Source organism: Scardinius erythrophthalmus (assembly GCF_964197995.2).
Source record: "Scardinius erythrophthalmus genome assembly, chromosome: 6".
In the NCBI taxonomy this organism is placed as follows: Eukaryota; Metazoa; Chordata; class Actinopteri; order Cypriniformes; family Leuciscidae; genus Scardinius; species Scardinius erythrophthalmus.
Genome location: NC_138226.1, coordinates 23,732,479 through 23,750,184, shown reverse-complemented (window position 1 = coordinate 23,750,184; position 17,706 = coordinate 23,732,479). Strand labels below are relative to the sequence as shown.

General features: G+C 38.3%; 1 protein-coding gene across 1 annotated transcript; it reads right to left on the bottom strand.

The window, feature by feature from the left end:
* Positions 1-645: 645 nt before the first annotated feature.
* Positions 646-16,915, bottom strand: nxph2a (neurexophilin 2a). Its single transcript, XM_081368076.1, has 3 exons — positions 16,453-16,915; positions 16,205-16,347; positions 646-2,929 (listed from the first exon to the last, which is right to left on the bottom strand). The coding sequence occupies exons 2-3, from the start codon at positions 16,247-16,249 to the stop codon at positions 2,177-2,179; spliced, it is 798 nt and encodes a 265-aa protein (XP_081224202.1). The 5' UTR covers positions 16,250-16,347; positions 16,453-16,915; the 3' UTR covers positions 646-2,176.
* Positions 16,916-17,706: the final 791 nt, after the last annotated feature.

Genomic DNA, 17,706 nt, shown 5'->3' with positions numbered 1-17,706 from the left:
GAGCTAATGAGACGTTGCGGATTCGTACAGTTCTTTTTTCCATCATAGTACAATTCCGTTTTGTCTTCTGTTCTTTTCTTCGGTGTGAATCGAGTGGTAGGAGGCCGTCTGTGTTCAAAGCCAAAAACATGACAATCCATTCTGAAAGAAACAAAAGGTTAAGACTTGTGGAAGAGTCCATCGTTTGCATGTGCATATAAACTAATCTAACACAAGTACATCAGAAAGCGTTTTATTGAATATGATCATGTATTAGAGCTTGAAGAAACGAAGCACATATCACAGGATGTAACGTTTTTATCCAGAGGTAATGTGATTTTGCACGATTTTTCACTGATTGAAGATCCAGTGTCTTATGTGGTCTTAATGATGGAGAATATGCATATGTTTTACTACAGTCTGGATATGCTTCATGGTTCTCTCTGTGACAGTCATATTGAATAAAAGCAATAAATTAACCCTCTATGGTACAATGTTGCTATATGGCAGCATCATTTTCCTTCAACTGGAACTGCTACAACGCTGGAAATAAAAGGTAATTTGAAAAAGAAACAGTAATATGCTGTTTTTAAGCCACTTGACATTTGATTTTGTCTCTTAAACTTTTTTTTTCTTGGTGTCACCCACAGGAAGGTGCATTGAAGTGCTCTATAAATAGCTTTATTGAATGAGAATGAACTTGTTCGTTTTTTGTATTTTACAGCGTTTTTTGTATATTACAGATATTGAGGACAAACATAAAGCGTACAATTTGCAGTTGTGAAACTAAAGCTGTGATAAGCCAGATGACTAAAATCTACATCTACTTGATATAACTGTCAAACACCAAACGTAGGAAAATTGTTTATGCTGTATTGAGAGAATAAAGAAACTATTTCATCATTAAAAGGCAAAATACACACCGTTTTAGTCACATTTACACTATTCACAAAATTGCACACAGGATTATAAACTAAATACAATTATAAACAGCTATCTTTTTATCGACATGTTCTTAATGCTAATGTTCGTGTGGCAAGACAATTAGAGTATCAGTACAATTAATAATCCATCTGATTCTTCACTTCGAGCAGAACTGTGATCCAGATCAGTCGTCCTGATATGAGAAGAATGAAATAAGTGGCCATAATCTGTTTGGCACACACACAAAAACACATATGGAACCTGAGAATTCCAGTTCTGATTATCAGACTATGGCATTTCAACTGGTTCATTGTGACACACTGACATAATGTGCAAACAAAAAAATTGATCTCCAGGTACTGTTTTAAATGATGAAAGACAGTAGAAGGCAGACTCACATAATGTGTTTCATGTGCGTTTGCATAAATGTCTGTATTTACTGTAAATGTCTGAGGACATGAAAAAGTGTGATTCCAGTCCAAAGTCACTGGCATGAATAGAGGTTTGAGACATGACTGACATGCTAAATTTCAGTTTTTGGCTTCAGTCCCCTTTGTCATGGTTGGTAAGTGAAATTTCCCACTATAATTAATGTTAATTAGAGCCTGGAAATGTGGATCTCTGTGGCGAGACCATGACAAAGGGTTGTTAACCGGCTGCCAGATTCACTAAATCCACCTGTCCAATGAATTGTTCTCTCGTGAGACATCGCAAATTACTCTTTGAAATTATACACAAATCTCAATTCACACATAGATCTTTTGTGAAATGCAAAATGACTAGGAGTAATTTGTATGTGATGTCTTTGCTGAATGATTTAACCCGTTCGCGTTTACCTTGACAACTGCATAAATGATTTCCACAATTTAATGCCAAACACATAGCTCAATAAAACACACACACACACACACACACACACTAACACACACATAAACCTCACAATAAAAAAGGTGTTTCACTTATATTCTATCCTCTGTAGGTCTGTGATTTATTAGCTTGACAAATAGCGAAAGGTGTTTTTGGGAAAGATTCCCAACATAACTCAAACCATAGGATGGGATGTAGGACGTTTAAAGCCAAAAACAAAAGCGTTGATCAGTTATTTTGCCATCACACCTCGTGTGAGGCAAAAGGCAAAGGCAGAGGTTGAAGCACATGCCAGTGATGTAGCCTAATGCGAAACATCTGGATTTATTTTAATTGCTTCTAAATCAGATGAAACACATGGTGAAAATGAGGTCGACCATTCTCACTGTGGAGGATGGACTGGATCTTAACCTGTGGAAGCGTACGGCGTGTCACTGTGGTAGTTGTAATCTGGGCAGATTTTCTGCACCAGCTTATAGTCAGTGCTGTAAAAGGCGATGTAGATGCATATGACTTTGAAGGGCTTCGAGCAGAGCCAGGACACGTGGCTCTGGGTGGACTCTTGGTAACACACATTGGATGGGTCATAGCTGCAGTGTGAAGTCTTTTTGCTGCGGTCCGTTTTCTGGTACTCGATGCGACAGTTGAAAGATTTTGAGTCTTTCGTCTCCAGGGTGGACTGCTGGGCGATCTCAAACTCCACCACCTTAGAAGGCGGCACCAGGCTTACGGAGACGTTCCCCAGCCCCGTGGAATTATGACGGAAGTAAACGCTGAACGTGCCGTTGCCGTGGTCCACTATCTTGCCTGTAATGAGGAGATTTAGTTTCACAGTCTTGATGTTGGAGTTGAAGTCACCCCAGCCGAACATTTTTTTAAACTTCCCCGTTTTCACGATGGGTCTGCGTTTAGTCCTGCTCTGCGACTCTCTGACATCTGTCTGGTTAGATAACCAGTCCCAGGAGTCCTCGATGTTTTCCAAATATGTAATCTCCCTCCTGTTGCTCTTGAACCCAGGGGATCCCCGGGCGAAAAGGCGCAGGGGGTTGAGAACACGGGGGCTGGCGCTTTTGGGGGAGGGGTGCTCCTCGTTTTCCCCCCAGTCCACAAGCCCCACCTCTGGAATATGGACTCTTCTGCATGTGACCTTCCAACAACACTGAGAAAAACACAAACACACAAACATGAGAATACATCATATTATATGTATATGTAATATTAACATAATCTAACATTATAATCTTTATTATAAAACAGTACAGTGCAAAATAGCCCGTCCACTTTTTCAGCTGCCTTGGTTGAATTGTTTTTCACATTCCTTTAGGGATTTTAAAGAAAGTTGTTGTTTAAGAGTTATAAGCCATGAACAAAATCAATCAGCTATGAAGTGAATTGCACCATTACAAACTTAGATTTTAAGCAAAAAGTATTTGAAAATCAGACAAGACTGTGTACTTTGGAGACTACGTAACGGCTTTAATGTGGGATAGGACTACAATGCCTTGAAGCATTGAGAATAAAAAGTTATGAAGAAATATAAAACTTCTTTTAAATAAAATGGAAAGATGTCGGTTATATAGAAGCAATATATTTAGCATTGAAATATTTGTCTAGGGAAACTGATATGATGATATGTGATGATTGTCTTGGTAATATATGTGTACCTCTAAGTGTTTAATAACATTCAAATGATCCGCAATGGGTTTTCGAAAGTGTAAACACAAAATTATTTCTGCAATACACTGCAGTTCTGATCCTATGTGCCAAATAACCTTTTTGCTCCAGGATTGAGTTCTGGTCCACTTAAGATAAAGTCTTAATAATTTGTAGAAATAAGCCAAACTAGTTTCGCTGGTAATTAGCGCAGGCTGCCATCCTGAGGCACGGCTGAGAGGATCATTTGCTGAAGCAGATGTGAAAGTAGGGCTGTTTGAAATCGCACAGACGAGCAACCCTGTATTTTCTCTATAATTACTAATCTTGCTGTAAGCTTAACAGCAGCATATGAGAACTCAGTCAGCAAAGGACTATGTTCATGAAGACATTTCCATCCAAAATGGCAGAGCATATCAGTATTTTAGAGGCTGTGCTTTATCAAATATGGTTCAAATTCTATGTAAACAAAACATTTCTGATTGACTATGTAAACTTTTAGATGGGTGTAAAATGTTGTTGTCAAAGAGCGTAATGGCTATAGAGAACATCATGCACAACATTATAAATGATGCAAACAGCCAGTAATAGCCCAGTAATTTGAAAGTTCCCTGTATAATGTGAAATCAATGTGTCTCCCATGGATTGGGGGGTTTGTTCATCTATCATTCTTCACAGAACTTAATTAAGACAATACCACCACGTAAAAACAGAGAGAGAGACAGTGTAAATTTCCATAATGAATTTATGGGCTGCAGGTGAAACTTTCCAACATCTTCAGAAAGTCCAATGAACAAAGATGGAAGATAACCCTCAATGAAAATGAGCAAAAAAGAAATAGAGATTTTTGTCAGTGATGAAACATTTATTCACTTTTGAGCTCCCCTGGTCTTGTACAATGTTCAGTAAACTAGGCCGCTCATATCTCTGTTCTTGCCTTGGTTGTGATTCACTTCATTTTTCATTTTGCAGACCTCAATGACTTGACAAGGGAAGATGAATACCATTCACATTTAGAGAAAATGTGGTGAGAGACAACTTCAGGTGAAGCAGGAATGAGATGATAATGCTAATGTGGAAGCAGTTAAAGGATGATGAACAGCTGGGGAAATTGCTGTGACAAGTGGAGGGATCACAGGAAAAATAAAATGCTTTACTGCCTTGAGAGGAGAACTTAAAAGGTTGTGCTGACAATCGGTCCCAATCCTTTCCCTCTCTGCCTCACTCATGCTCTCTCTCTCTCTCTCTCTCTCTCTCTCTTACGTGTAGGGTGGCAGTAATTCTACACATATTTTGGTAATATGTTTGATGTCTAACTCAAGGGAATTGAAGCTGTGACTTTGGTAGAGGTAAGGCATTCAAGGTTTGCTAAGGGGAAAATCTAAGGACGTTAATTAAGACTTTAACTAAAGTACAGTACTGTCCTGAAGGCTATAGAGTCAGAGTATTAGACATATATTTACCTTTAATTTTCTTCTTTCAGAAACAGCAGTTATATAGAGTAATTAGCCTCAAGTTCATACAAGTGTCCTATCAGAATAACCACAGAGTAAGTGTTTTGGGTAGGGTTAGGGGATAGAATACACAGTTTATACAGTATAAAATCATTGTGTCTATGGAAACGTGTGCATGTGTGTGTGGTCCTGGAAAACCTTATATTATGGGGACAAAATGTTCCCACAAGGATAGTATTACCAGAAACCTTTGACCTTGTGGGGACATTTTTTTGGTCAAAACAGCTTATAAATTATCCTAATTGATGTTTCTTAAAAATGTAAAAAATGCAGAAAGTGTTCTGTGATGGGTAGGTTATAGGTTAGTGTAACGGGATAGAACATACAGTTTGTACATATAAAAATCATGTCTATGGAAAGTCCCCATAAAACAAGGACACCCAGTGTGTGTGTGTGTGCGTACAAAACTTTAGAGTCGGTAAGATTTTTTAAATGGGTCAAAAACAGCATTTAAAAAACATTTTTTTATAATGTTCTCTGAGGTCCACTCATAATGTTATCAAGATTTTGCATAAAAAACATCCTAATTTAGAAGTAATAAGGTATTTTCTAGTTTTGACCCTCTCTTTAAAACACTGCATTTTGACTTGGAAGTAAACGCCCACTGCTATATGATTGGGTTTTGCATATTAAAATAATTTTCAATGTCCCCAACATTACACGTGTGGAATCAGGGAATTAAAAAATCCGAATTATGAGCTTGGTTTCAATAAAAGCTGTTTTTGGACTAACAGGAAAGTTTTGTGTTCTGAAACTTACAGGACATTTTTATAGTACAATGACCTCTTATGCCAAAAGATGAAAGAAAATTTGATTTCTCAATTCATGACCCCATTTTTTTTTTTTTTTTAAGAAGTCTCTTATACTCACCAAAGCTGCATTTATTTAATCAAAAATACAGTAAAAACAGTAATATTGTGAAATATTATTACAATTTAAGATGTGTAAACTGTTTTCTATTTTACATTTTAAAATGTAATTTATTCCTTTGATGGCACTCCAGTGTCACATGATACTTCAGAAATCGTTCTAATATGCTGATTTAGTGCTCAAGAAACATTTATTATTATTATTATTATCAAATTTTCAAACAGTTGCAGCTTTACATTTTTTAGTTAGATTTTTTTTTCAGTATTCTTTGATGAATAGAAAGTTCAAAAGAACAGCATTTATTTGAATCTGTAACTTTTGATCAATTTAATGCATCCTATGAACAGATAGATAGATATAGATATCCATATCATAAAAGCAGACATTAAATGGTTTAAACCTCTGACAAATATCTGTAATTTGCAAATGTATTGTACAGTGTGTCAGTCACCCACACCGATAGCTGGCCCATTTTCGTAGTGACAGCATCATAATATGACATCCACAAAGTGAGAAAAGAATCAGTCTAGACGTTCATCTGTAATGAGCATTATGGAGCAAGCTGTCTGCCATTCCCTGGGGTGGACATATCTTTTACGGCTTGACATAAAGGTAATTGCCGTGGTGACCAGAACTAGCCCTCTAGAAAGTTATTAAGAAGTCAGGGACATCTCAGTGGCGGATCATGGATGAGGATGCTGTTAAAATGCATTTGCTTCGTCTGGTGGTAGCACACCTCTGATGGCTGTGATGGCTCTCCAGCCCCGGGGCATGAATCCGTTTGGATGTCAGACCTGCACCTTCTTGTCATTTTCCGTCCATTTCTCTTTCTTGTGCTGTCTCCCTATTTCTCAGCCCCAGAGACTGTTTGTACAGCATGGTAGTGCAGCTGTGATTTGAGAATTTACTTCCTTGAAACTTTACCTTACTAAGGCTGGAATAGACTCTGCGACTTCTGCCTAGATTTTTGCCCTTTTTTGCAGTCTGGACGAATCGATGGCAGTTGCTAAAAGTCAGAGCCAGTCTGCAGATATTGGACAGTTGACAGATTTCACAGTAAATAGTGTAGTATATGTTGGGCACAGACTCGAATAGACAAATATTTTGAGCTGATTTCAGAACAAATTGTTTTTAATGAGGCACAATTTTCTGCGTGGGTTAGTTGTGTTTGGGGATGATTTAAAAGTCGGGTAGCATGTGATCCTCAGTTGTTTATATCTTTTCTTTTTTTTCTTTTTTCTTTTTTTAAGTTGGCAATATATAAAAGCCTATAGTGGTTTATAATCTGTTCAGATTTTAAAAGACCAGTAGAGTATTCCAGCTCATCCTTACTCACCCATTCCATTCTGTAAAGCGTTTTTTTTTCCCACGGAAAATAAAAGGATACTTTTTGTTTTTTTACAGTTCATAGTGACCATGGCTGTCAAGTTCCAAAAAAGAACAATGAACATATAAAACTTATGGACTCATGTTTTCTGAAGTCATATGATAGTTTTGTGTGAGAAACTGAAGTTTAAGTCTTTACACTAATAATACTGTAGTTCTCTTAACCAAGTCTAGGCCATGTTCATATCCAGAACTTGAAAATGCTACCCTTTTAAATCTAGATGCAAATACATTTCTGTCTGTTCCTAGGACATGGCTATTGAATGGATTGTTATTTATTTATGTATGCATGTATGTTTTTATTATTATTATTATTATTATTATTGTATTGTTTTAATGCATAGTTCAAGTGGGATAACATTTAAATTTATTTATAGGCTTCTACATGACTGTAAAGAACAGACAAAAAATGAAGGGAGAGAGAGGGGGGATATGGGATCTGATTCAAACCTGAACGATTCTTGTGGGTCTAGTGGGTCAACCATCTGAGATCACCTACTCATGATGTTCTGTAATAAAACACATCTTTGCATGCTGGGTCATCAAATACACACCACACAATTATCCAGACCAAAATGTATATACTACACACATATACAAGCATTTTGTTTAAGCCAAGGCACCCATAATGCAATTGAACTGTAGTTTCTTGTTAAACAGTACTGAACATGGCAGCAGCTGCCTCTTCATTACACCTTTCCAGCCTCCTGTTCCTCCCCAAAGTCTCTGTCATTTTATTCCTTTCTTTGCCTCTCTCTCTTTGTCTCCTCACTGTTTCTCCTGTGTGGTGTTACAGGGCATTTCATTTGTAATGATTCACACAAAGAGCAGTTTCAAGAGAAGGCCCCAAAGGCCTTGAGGAGGCAGGTGGGGTCCTGAGTCTACACACGGCCGCAGAATAGATTGCTACCCTGATGGGTGAAACAGCCGCAAACCCGAAACCCATCACTCTTAATCAAGAGCCGGGCTGCTAACAAATGGCAGGTTTTCAGCGGAGAGGATCAAAGAGAGAAATCCTCACCCTCAGCCGGGACTGATCGCTGAACTGTACGCTGTGCTGCATGTCTAATGCCATATAATCCCCGCTGTCATTAGCACCTGACCCTTACAGAGCCAAACGCTCATGCATGGCTGCCTTAGGCACCGGACCCTTAAATCATCCGGTCAGACCTGTAGCCAATCAGAGGTACGGTCGCTTTCAATGAATTCCAATTAAAGTGATGTGAGTCAATGAAATGCATGCTTTAACATTTGTATGTAACTGCATTTAAATTTTAATTCGGAACACGTCAAAAGTCTAAACTATTTTATACATGTGCATTAGATAAGATAAATAAAAATAATAATAAGAAAACCCACAGATGTGCCAGTAGTATTTCAGTACTTTCACCTTCTCTGCTTGGTAATATGGTTAAGGAGTAATTATGCACTATATATGCATCATAACTAAATAGTAAATTATATATAAAAAAAAAAAAATCCTTTTAATCCTTTTCAGCAACTAAAAGAATAGCAGCGTTCACAGTCACACCAGAACTATGATAACGGCACAGAGAGACAGTATCACTGGTATCATTTTCCAGCTGATGAACTATAAAAACATTGACATACAATCAGAATCTGCTTAAAGAGCTTGAGCTTTAAAGTGGCAAATGACAAAATTACAGCGCACGCTAGTACATAGAGCGATATTGTGCGATGGTGTGGACTTTAATATCATTATAGTTATCTATAGTTAAAGTTCTTGGTGAAAACAGCCTTTATTTAAGTCTCCTAGACTAGAGCAGTGGTTCTCAACCAGGGGGCCGGGGTCGATAGGTGGCCTAAGCGGGAAGAGAAAAAAGGGAAGAGACAAAACAAGTTTTAAAATACGATAAAATTACGATATTCATTTAATTAACTTCCTAGACAACATTTTGTTTTCTTTGAAGAACCAGGGTTCCTACCCAGCAAGCAATTTTGCATTTAAAAGATGTCTAATAGCCGTCCAAACACAGCCCTGACGTCTAGGCTAAAACAAGGCAACATTTTGACTGTCTGTGAAAATTTAATAGACGTCTAACCATAACCCAAGAATAGACTAGTCATCAACAAGATAACATGTCAAAGAAATGAAACCAAACCCCTTGTAATCACAGATGACTTTGCTTACATGATGGAATATCATACATCTTGCAAGTTATTTTGGCAAAAACTAAAAAACTAAAATATAGCTGCGAGCAGCGATTACGGGCCCAAGCCGGTGGCACCGCAACCCCGGTGCCTTTAGTTACCTAAAACTACAGCTGAAGCTGGTACCCGGGCATGGCAAGAGTGGGTAAAAATTCAGAGGCTGATTTTGCAAAGAAATCCACATTCAAACCAAAATATCTGACTTCCTGTTGGTCGGAGCTAATGACTGTAAATTAGAAAGTTGTCCGGCTCGATGAGATCAATATACGTACTGATTTTTGTAACTGTTGGTAAAACTAACCCCCCCACTTTTGTCAAAAGCATTTTGAAAGTGACACACTTCCTGCTGCCAGTTGGTGGCACTATAACTTTGACTCACAGTAGTTACATCCATCTGATTGGCCTCTTACCACAAACACACTGCTGAAGTTTCATCAAGATCAGTTAATGTGTGCAGAAGTTATAACACTTCGTGTTTCTCTTTTCTCGACATAAATTCATGTCCTCGCCACGGCCAAACCATTCGAGATATCAAAAATCCGTCCACAATTTACCATCCTCAATGTCTTGACTTCATGCACACCGAGTTTGGTGGTGATTGAATTAATTCTCTAGGAGGAGTGTTTCAAATTCCATAGCAAGCGTTCTCCAAACAACCCATAATAGCAGACTTCCTGTTGGGCTGGCGTATAACTTAAGAGTGCGAAGGTTGTTTGGCCCGATAAGATCTATATGTGTGCTGAGTTTCATATTAATTCATGCAAGCGTGTTTGATCTTTGGACCAAGTTTTCGGACCCCATTCATAGGGGCGCTGTTGAGCCCCCCTGCCACGCCCAGGTACCAGCTTCAGCCCGGCCCTGATGACCGTGGGTTCTGATCTGTGTGCAAAGTTTCAAGAGTTTTCGAGCACGTTAAGGGGCCCAAAAGCCCCTGAAACCTTGAAAAACAATTATAAAAGCAAATTTCTCCTAACATACAAATCCCCCCCCCACACACACACAGAGACACAGATACAGAGAGAGAGAGAGAGAGAGAGAAAGAATTCTCCAAAAAATCACATTCAAACCAAAATATCTGACTTCCTGTTGGTCTGAGCTAATGACTGTAAATTAGAAAGTTGTCCGGCTCGATGAGAAGAATATACATATCGATTTTTGTGATTCAAAGAAAAACTAAGCCCCCATTTTTGACTAAAGGTGGCGCTACTGAGCCCCTCACCACGCCCATTTCTGAAACTTTGCACATGTCTACTGGCTAATAAATGTGATGTGTCTGTCGAGTTGCATGCATTTTCAAGCATGTGAAGAGTCTCAAAAGCATCTGAAAAGAATATTAAAGTTTGATGCGTTGCCACGGCAACAGTATCTAAGATATCAATAATCCTTTCACAGGTCAACATCTGCCATGTGTCTACATTATACACATAAAGTTTGAAGCAAATCGGGTAAAAATAAGAGTGATTTTCAAAGCATTTTGAAAGTGACACACTTCCTGCTGGCAGTTGGTGGTGCTATAACTTTGACTCACAATAGTCACATCCATGTGATCGGCCTCTGACAACGAACACACTGCTGAAGTTTAATCAAGATCAGTTAATGTATGCAGAAGTTATAACACACTTCCTGTTTCTTTTTTATCGCCATAAATTCGTTTCCTCGCCACGGCCAAACCGTTCGAGATATCAAAATTCCATTCGCAAGAATTCATCCTCAATGTCTTGACTTCATTCACACCGAGTTTGGTGGCGATCGGATGAATTCCCTAGGAGGAGTATTTCACATTCCATTGTATGCGTTTTCCAAACAACGTATAATAACCGACTTCCTGTTGGGCTTTTGTAAAACTTAGAGCACGAAAGTTGTTCGGCCCGATGAGATCTATATGTGTACTGAGTTTCATATTATTACATGCAAGCGTGTTTGATATATGGACCAAGATTTCGGACCCCATTCCAGGGGGCGCTGTCGAGCCCCCCTGCCACGCCCGGGTACCAGCTTCAGTCCGGTTCTGACGTGTGTGCAAAATTTCAAGAGTTTTTGAGCATGTTAAGGGCCCCAAAAGTTCGCCCTTTCAGGGCTTGGGCCCTAATAAAAAAATTCAAGGTTATTTTGGCTAGAAGTGGGTTACTCATAGTCAGACTATATCGGGTCTATAGTTAACCTAGACGGTGAAATGACTGCTATTGCTTGCTGTATGGGGTAGCCTAATTTTAAAAGCGTTATTTCTAGACCTGGAAAAGTCAATAAATGAATACAAATGCCAGGGGCATTTTTTTAAAGAAAAAAGTTTCCTGTTATGCCAAACTCTAAAATATTTGGTAGAAACTCGTCATGTAAAAGTCATTGTAAAAGTCATGGAAATGAATTGGTTAAAAAAAGAGTGGAATCCCAGAAGAATATTCACCTCTTAAAACATCTAGAAATATTACATGTAAATTATTACTTATTAATAATTTATCTATAGGCAAAATAAGATTATGGAGTGCGGACATGTGGTTGACATTAACAAAATGAAACAGTTATAATGACAAATTGATAAATGCGTTAACAGCTTTAAATAAGGTTAATTATTTGCATGCATTAATGCCCTAAACAACTGTGGGATCAAGCTGCTGAAAAATATCTGAAGGACCAACATAAATGGAGTCAGACAAGGTGTTACTGTATTGCATTTTATCGTACATCATAACCTGTTAATAAGATCAGGACTGTTAGGTGGGAAGTGATTCTTATTCTTTCTTTCCCCTTTAATACCTGTCGGTTCTTTGTTCCACACTCTGCTGGTGTACTAACTATCATCCCATCAACACCTCTACAATCCCATTATACACATCTGTCTGATCTTTGTTCCTACAAATGTGTTTGACATTTCCTCAGCAAGAATAACAGCTGTGATCACAAGTTTCACATGCAAAGACAACACAATGTTCGCAGCACTTCAAGCTTACTCATTGGGAGCACTTCTGATGTTCCATCTTAATTTCCCTCTTTGCTTTGGATGAAGATCATACAAATATAAATAGTCAGAAGCATGCATGTGAAGCATATGCAGCAGCCCTTCCTATCTGTCAGCGCAGCTTTACAACTGACAGTACAGATGTCTCTGTTCTTTGATTAGGATGAATCCTAACTGTTTTCAGACATACCAGTTTCTTTTGAATACAATGAAGCAGCAACAGCAGAAAAAAAGAAGAAGCCTTTTTTGGCTTCTTATAAATATGATAGGTTTTTCATAGAAGCGGGGCTGAACTCCTCACATCAGAGTGACAAAACAGGATGAATTAAAAAATGAAGGTAAAGGAAATATGACGGAGATGTGAAATAGCTGAAAGCTAAAATTAAAAATTTGTCATCATTTAATCACCCTCATGTCCTTCCAAACCTGTATGATTTCTTCTTTGTAGCACAAAAAAAAGATACTTTGAAAAATGTCTTAGTGTTTTGTTTTGTTTTTGTCCGTACAGTGAAAGCTAAAGAGCGTTCTTCAAAAAAACGTCTTTTGCATTCTGCAGAAGAAAGAAAGTCATAATACAGGTTTGGAAGGACAGAGATGCTACACAACACATCTATCATGATATAAAGCCTGAAATATACAGGCCTGTCCTTCAGCTCTGGAACACTCTGAAATCACAGTTTCCAGCCCATAAGTGGAAAAGCATTGATTTTATATCTCAGGTAATGGATGACCCTGGCATTACATCCATGGCAAAAATAAAAGTCAGAACTTTGACAAATGACATTAACATAAACTGTCTAATGTGTGAGACACACATTTAAGATTGCACTTGCGAACCTTTTAGAATAACTATCTGCAGTTCAAGTGACCAATGAGCAAAACAACAACTTTCCTTTTTAGATTTCTATAGTAATAAATGAATACTAATTTATGAAATTCCATTTGAAATTAACATGAAGAATACTAAGAGAAATTTCCAATGCCAACAATTGCACTGCAGGGTAATTCTTGCAGTCTTTCTAAATCAATAATAATAATAATAATTGTATTATAATTATGATCACTGGAGTGGTGAGAGTTCGATCACCATGTTTCCATATATGTTCTGCCAAGAAAATCTATCAATTAAAATCTGTCATTATCCATTCACAATAAATGTGTCTAGATGAAAAGTAGATAACTTGAAAACCAACAGCAGACTAAAAACGATGGCAACGTGAATGGCACCTGCTCTTAGGTGTGACATTGATTCCTGTGTTTTTCCACATGAAATTAACAAACACGAGAAAGTGCACACCACCCAACATCACAGCTTAGAACGGTAAATGTCACAGACAACATTGTTTATGAGGGATTACTGAGGCCAGGCTTCTGGAAAGCAACAATGACCCCAATATAGACACAGATACACATCACTGGTGCATAAGCCCAGCGCTGATAATGCCAATCTAGAGCGAAACGCTCATATTTACAGACGCACTCTCTGAAACCCTCATGTAATCTCTCTCGCAGGAATTTATGGGTTACTGGACCAACAAACACATTTCACGACTCCATTCTGGTTATTTTTTCCTCTCGTTTGGTGTCCTCAGCCCAATTTTGAGAGCCCGATGTACGTTCTCCCCTCACATGGCAAATCCAGCGAGGGCTTGATGTGAAGACTCGGGCTGCAGCAGGTTCTGAAGAATATAAACAGCGTTTTTATTGTCCAGAGGGACGGGTGTGTGAAAGAGACGAGGGCCTTATCACAGCCCAGCAGCTCTGTAATTCGCCTCCGTGATACAGCACCAGAGCGGAGAACCTTACACGGCTGGCACAATCCAAAGACGGATTAGTTTTTCTGACATAAGCTTCCTGAAAAACTAATCAATCAGGCCATGCGGCATTATCAGAGGCATAAGATTAAAGCGTGGCTCCTAATCCGAGCACTGTAAATTTTTAGTAAATTCTCCACCGCTAGTTTTCCTCCAGTAAATAAATAATAAAATCAAAGCTAATTGCGCACAAAGACAGCGGGAGAGCTGGACGACCTCGCGATAGGGAATTCACTGCGAATCATTATTCCGGCTTTAAATTTGCTCTCCATAAACCATTGAAGTCTGCGTATTCAAACACACCCTCAGAGTTGAGATTTCGGCTGAGGCAGAGTTTCATATTGAAATAACTGTGAGGACATTAAACTGACAGACATTTCTGTGGTATTCTTACAGACCAACATCATATAAGTGTTTGAGTGAACAAACATCTGTGTGCTGTTGGAGTTAGTTGTATGGAAATCACACACCACCTTCCTAAATTACTCATCATCTCTTCTTTCAATCAGCAAAGCAGTGCTCTGGAAAATCTTGAGCACAGATTGATGGCTGTTGTGCATCTTATCTGTGAACAAGAGCAAAGCACAACGGCGAGCAGCAGAGGGGGTGTTGAAGAGAGCGGCGCTCTGGCAGCAAAGGCCAGCTGCGCTGAACTTCAGCCATGCAGAGAACAATCATTATACAAAGATGAGGAATGAAAGCAAATGTGTCTAAACAATAGAGTCGTGCCGTTGTGCTCAAGTGGATTTAGTGCTGATCACATTGTTCTCTGTCCTGCTCTCAGAGGTTGACTGCAGCAGATGTCATGGAATGAATAGTTACTAGTGTATAGGCTCTGACCCTCTTATCTGTCCCCAGGGAGCTGCACAGATGCTGGGCTACTTCTCCAGTATTTGAATCACTGTGTGTGTGTGTGTGTGTGTGTGTGTGTGTGTGTGTGTGTGTGTGTGTGTGTGTGTGTGTGTGTGTGTGTGTGTGTGTGTGTGTGTGTGTGTGTGTGTGTGTGTGTGTGTCTCTGTGTGTGTGTCTCTGTGTGTGTGTGTGAGAGAGAGAGAGAGAGAGAGAGAGAGACTGTAGGGACTCTAATCCATTGGGACTCTGCCTTTGGAGGATTGTACAAAAGTGGATGTCCTCATAGACAGAAGCCATTCCCACAGGTACAGCCGAATGCAGCCAAATTTGAAAAAACATATTATGTGCAAGGTTGGATTTCTTCATAAATCTTCATGAATTGTTTTAGAAACCATCTATATTACCAGTCAGAGTTTTATGCAATAAAATGACTGAATTCTTTTTCTCCAAAAGTGCATGTGACTAGTCATCTCATCACAATCTGCTTGTTACTAAAATAAAAAGAAGACCAAAAAATCGAAAAATTAATAATAGGCTACACAATAATACACATCTTTACTTTTTCTCTATGAATAGAAAATATTTAATGTGCAAAGTTACACTCAGTCGAGAGTAAGATTGTTCATGAGCCCCCGTAATATTCTTTTGTTTTATCTGCTATACATCCACACTTGCATCCTGTACATGCTATTCTAGCTATTCAATACAGAATATTCTTCCAATATTTGTCCTTTTTTCTCAGAACAGCATTCAAAGTGGTACTACGTAATTCAACGTTCCTAAGTTCTTAAAGTTGAATACAATTCAGAATAAAATCCTTGCTTTATGTAGTTAACATTTATTTTCAACATTGTATTGACTTCATTACATAGTTAAATAAAATTAAAATCAAACATCAGCTGAAACAAAAGTATGTGATTCCAATATCTAAATGTTAACGCAACACTATGCATGAAAGAAATGCAAAGTTGGTAAATGTGTATTATTTTCTACTAAATAGAAAAGAGATTAAAAGGACTATGGATGATGATTGAATCGTCCACCAGAATTATGCAGATACTGTACTATTATTTTATTTAAATTAACTAGTATTTAACTGAAAATTCTTTAAGTATCCTGTTCTTTACAGTAGTAGCCTACATTTGCATAAAGTTTGCACATAATTGCATACAGTTCTTCATATAGACTGTGTAAATGGAAAGAATGGTACTACTCACCTTGTGAAAACAGAACAGGAGCAAAACAGCCGAAACAATCTGCATCTTGACTACAGAAAATTGTCTTTGACTCTTACTTGGGGTGGGAGAAGCAAATATCCAATTCACAGGGTTTACAAGAAGCTGCCATTGCTCTCAACTACCTGAATTAAAAAAAAAAATGACACGGAAATGAATGCGTTTATCAGAAGATTACTGTCTGAAGTGTTGAATGGCATCATATTCCATAAAGCAAAGTGTTTGCTTACCCTTGGCAAAAGGTGTTGATCATGTTGAAAAGTGAAAACCAGCGGAGTTTATGACGGCACAGCTGGAGAAGGTCCCACAGTCGTCAGTGATACTGATAAATGTGCTCGGGACAGGAAAGGCTGCTTTTAGATAGATTTTTATTGGAAAGTACTGTCCGAATGGCGACGGAACGCAGCGATGACTTACGAAACGCGCCGAGTCCGATCAGTGCGACGGTGTGAAGCCTCGTAGCATTTTGCGTGATTGATGCGAGTGCTCGCTCGCGCAGTCCGCCGTGTGTCTTCTTGTTTATGGCAGTTTGTTCTGATTAAAGTTTTATACAGCCCCAAAGTAGAGTCAATCTTTTACCAAAAGCTCAATATCTTAGTTGGTTCGTCTGTAGTTTGATTTGTCAGTGTGTATGTGTGTAGTGATGTGAATCCCTCTTTGAAGTGCTCTTCAGATTTAGCGCCTGTGAGGGACTCAGTCTCAACCGAGAGACGTCAACTAGATTAACCCATTGTAGACACGTGTCTGTTTTCTCTTGTCTTTATCTGAGGTAAGGATTTTAATAAAGACAGAATCACATATTATCAGAATTACTCATTTATTCGCATATAATGTGTGTGTTTTAAAAGTTGTTGAAAGATTCCGATGTTTTTGAGGTGACGAAAAAAGTGCCCTGCTCGGACTAAAGAAACCCGTCCATAAAGTAGGCTAGGCTAATTATTGTAAGTGTAGCCTAGTCTAGTTTAATAGTGTCATTATTTAATGAATATGTTACTGAAGGCTGCATAAGCCACAGTAATAGCATTAGAAAAAAGCGAGAGAGAGAAAGGGTATAGTCAGTCAGACTTATGATGCGTTTTACCCAAGGTGAAATATAGTGCAAAAACAACATTACAACTTCACCCACACATTAGATTAAAATGTTGACATTGCTAAAATTGTTAGTGTGCTATGAGTGTGTCTGGAGAACTGTAGTTGCATGCAGTTAAACCTTGAGCAGTGCAACTTCAATGCAGTTCACACAATTTAGTTAGTACAGTCCTATAGCGCCACCACGTGCGTAAACTGCCTCAAAATAATATAGCTATAGTGGCGTGCTATAATATTTTATAATTTTCAATTAGATATCAAATGTTCTTTCAATTAATTAATTAATTAATTTAAAAAGATGTACTGATTCTGAATGTAAAGAATGAATATTATTTGTCTATTTAAATGTCAAATGTCAAATTGAAGTATTTAAATGTCTGGCCTATCCAAACCAA

Excerpts from the sequence above, each read along its gene's own strand:
- nxph2a (XM_081368076.1), bottom strand. The coding sequence starts at position 16,249 with ATGCAGATTGTTTCGGCTGTTTTGCTCCTGTTCTGTTTTCACAAG. Across the intron at positions 2,930-16,204 it reads TCCTGTTCTGTTTTCACAAG|TGTTGTTGGAAGGTCACATG; the intron begins GTGAGTAGTACC and ends TGTTTTTCTCAG.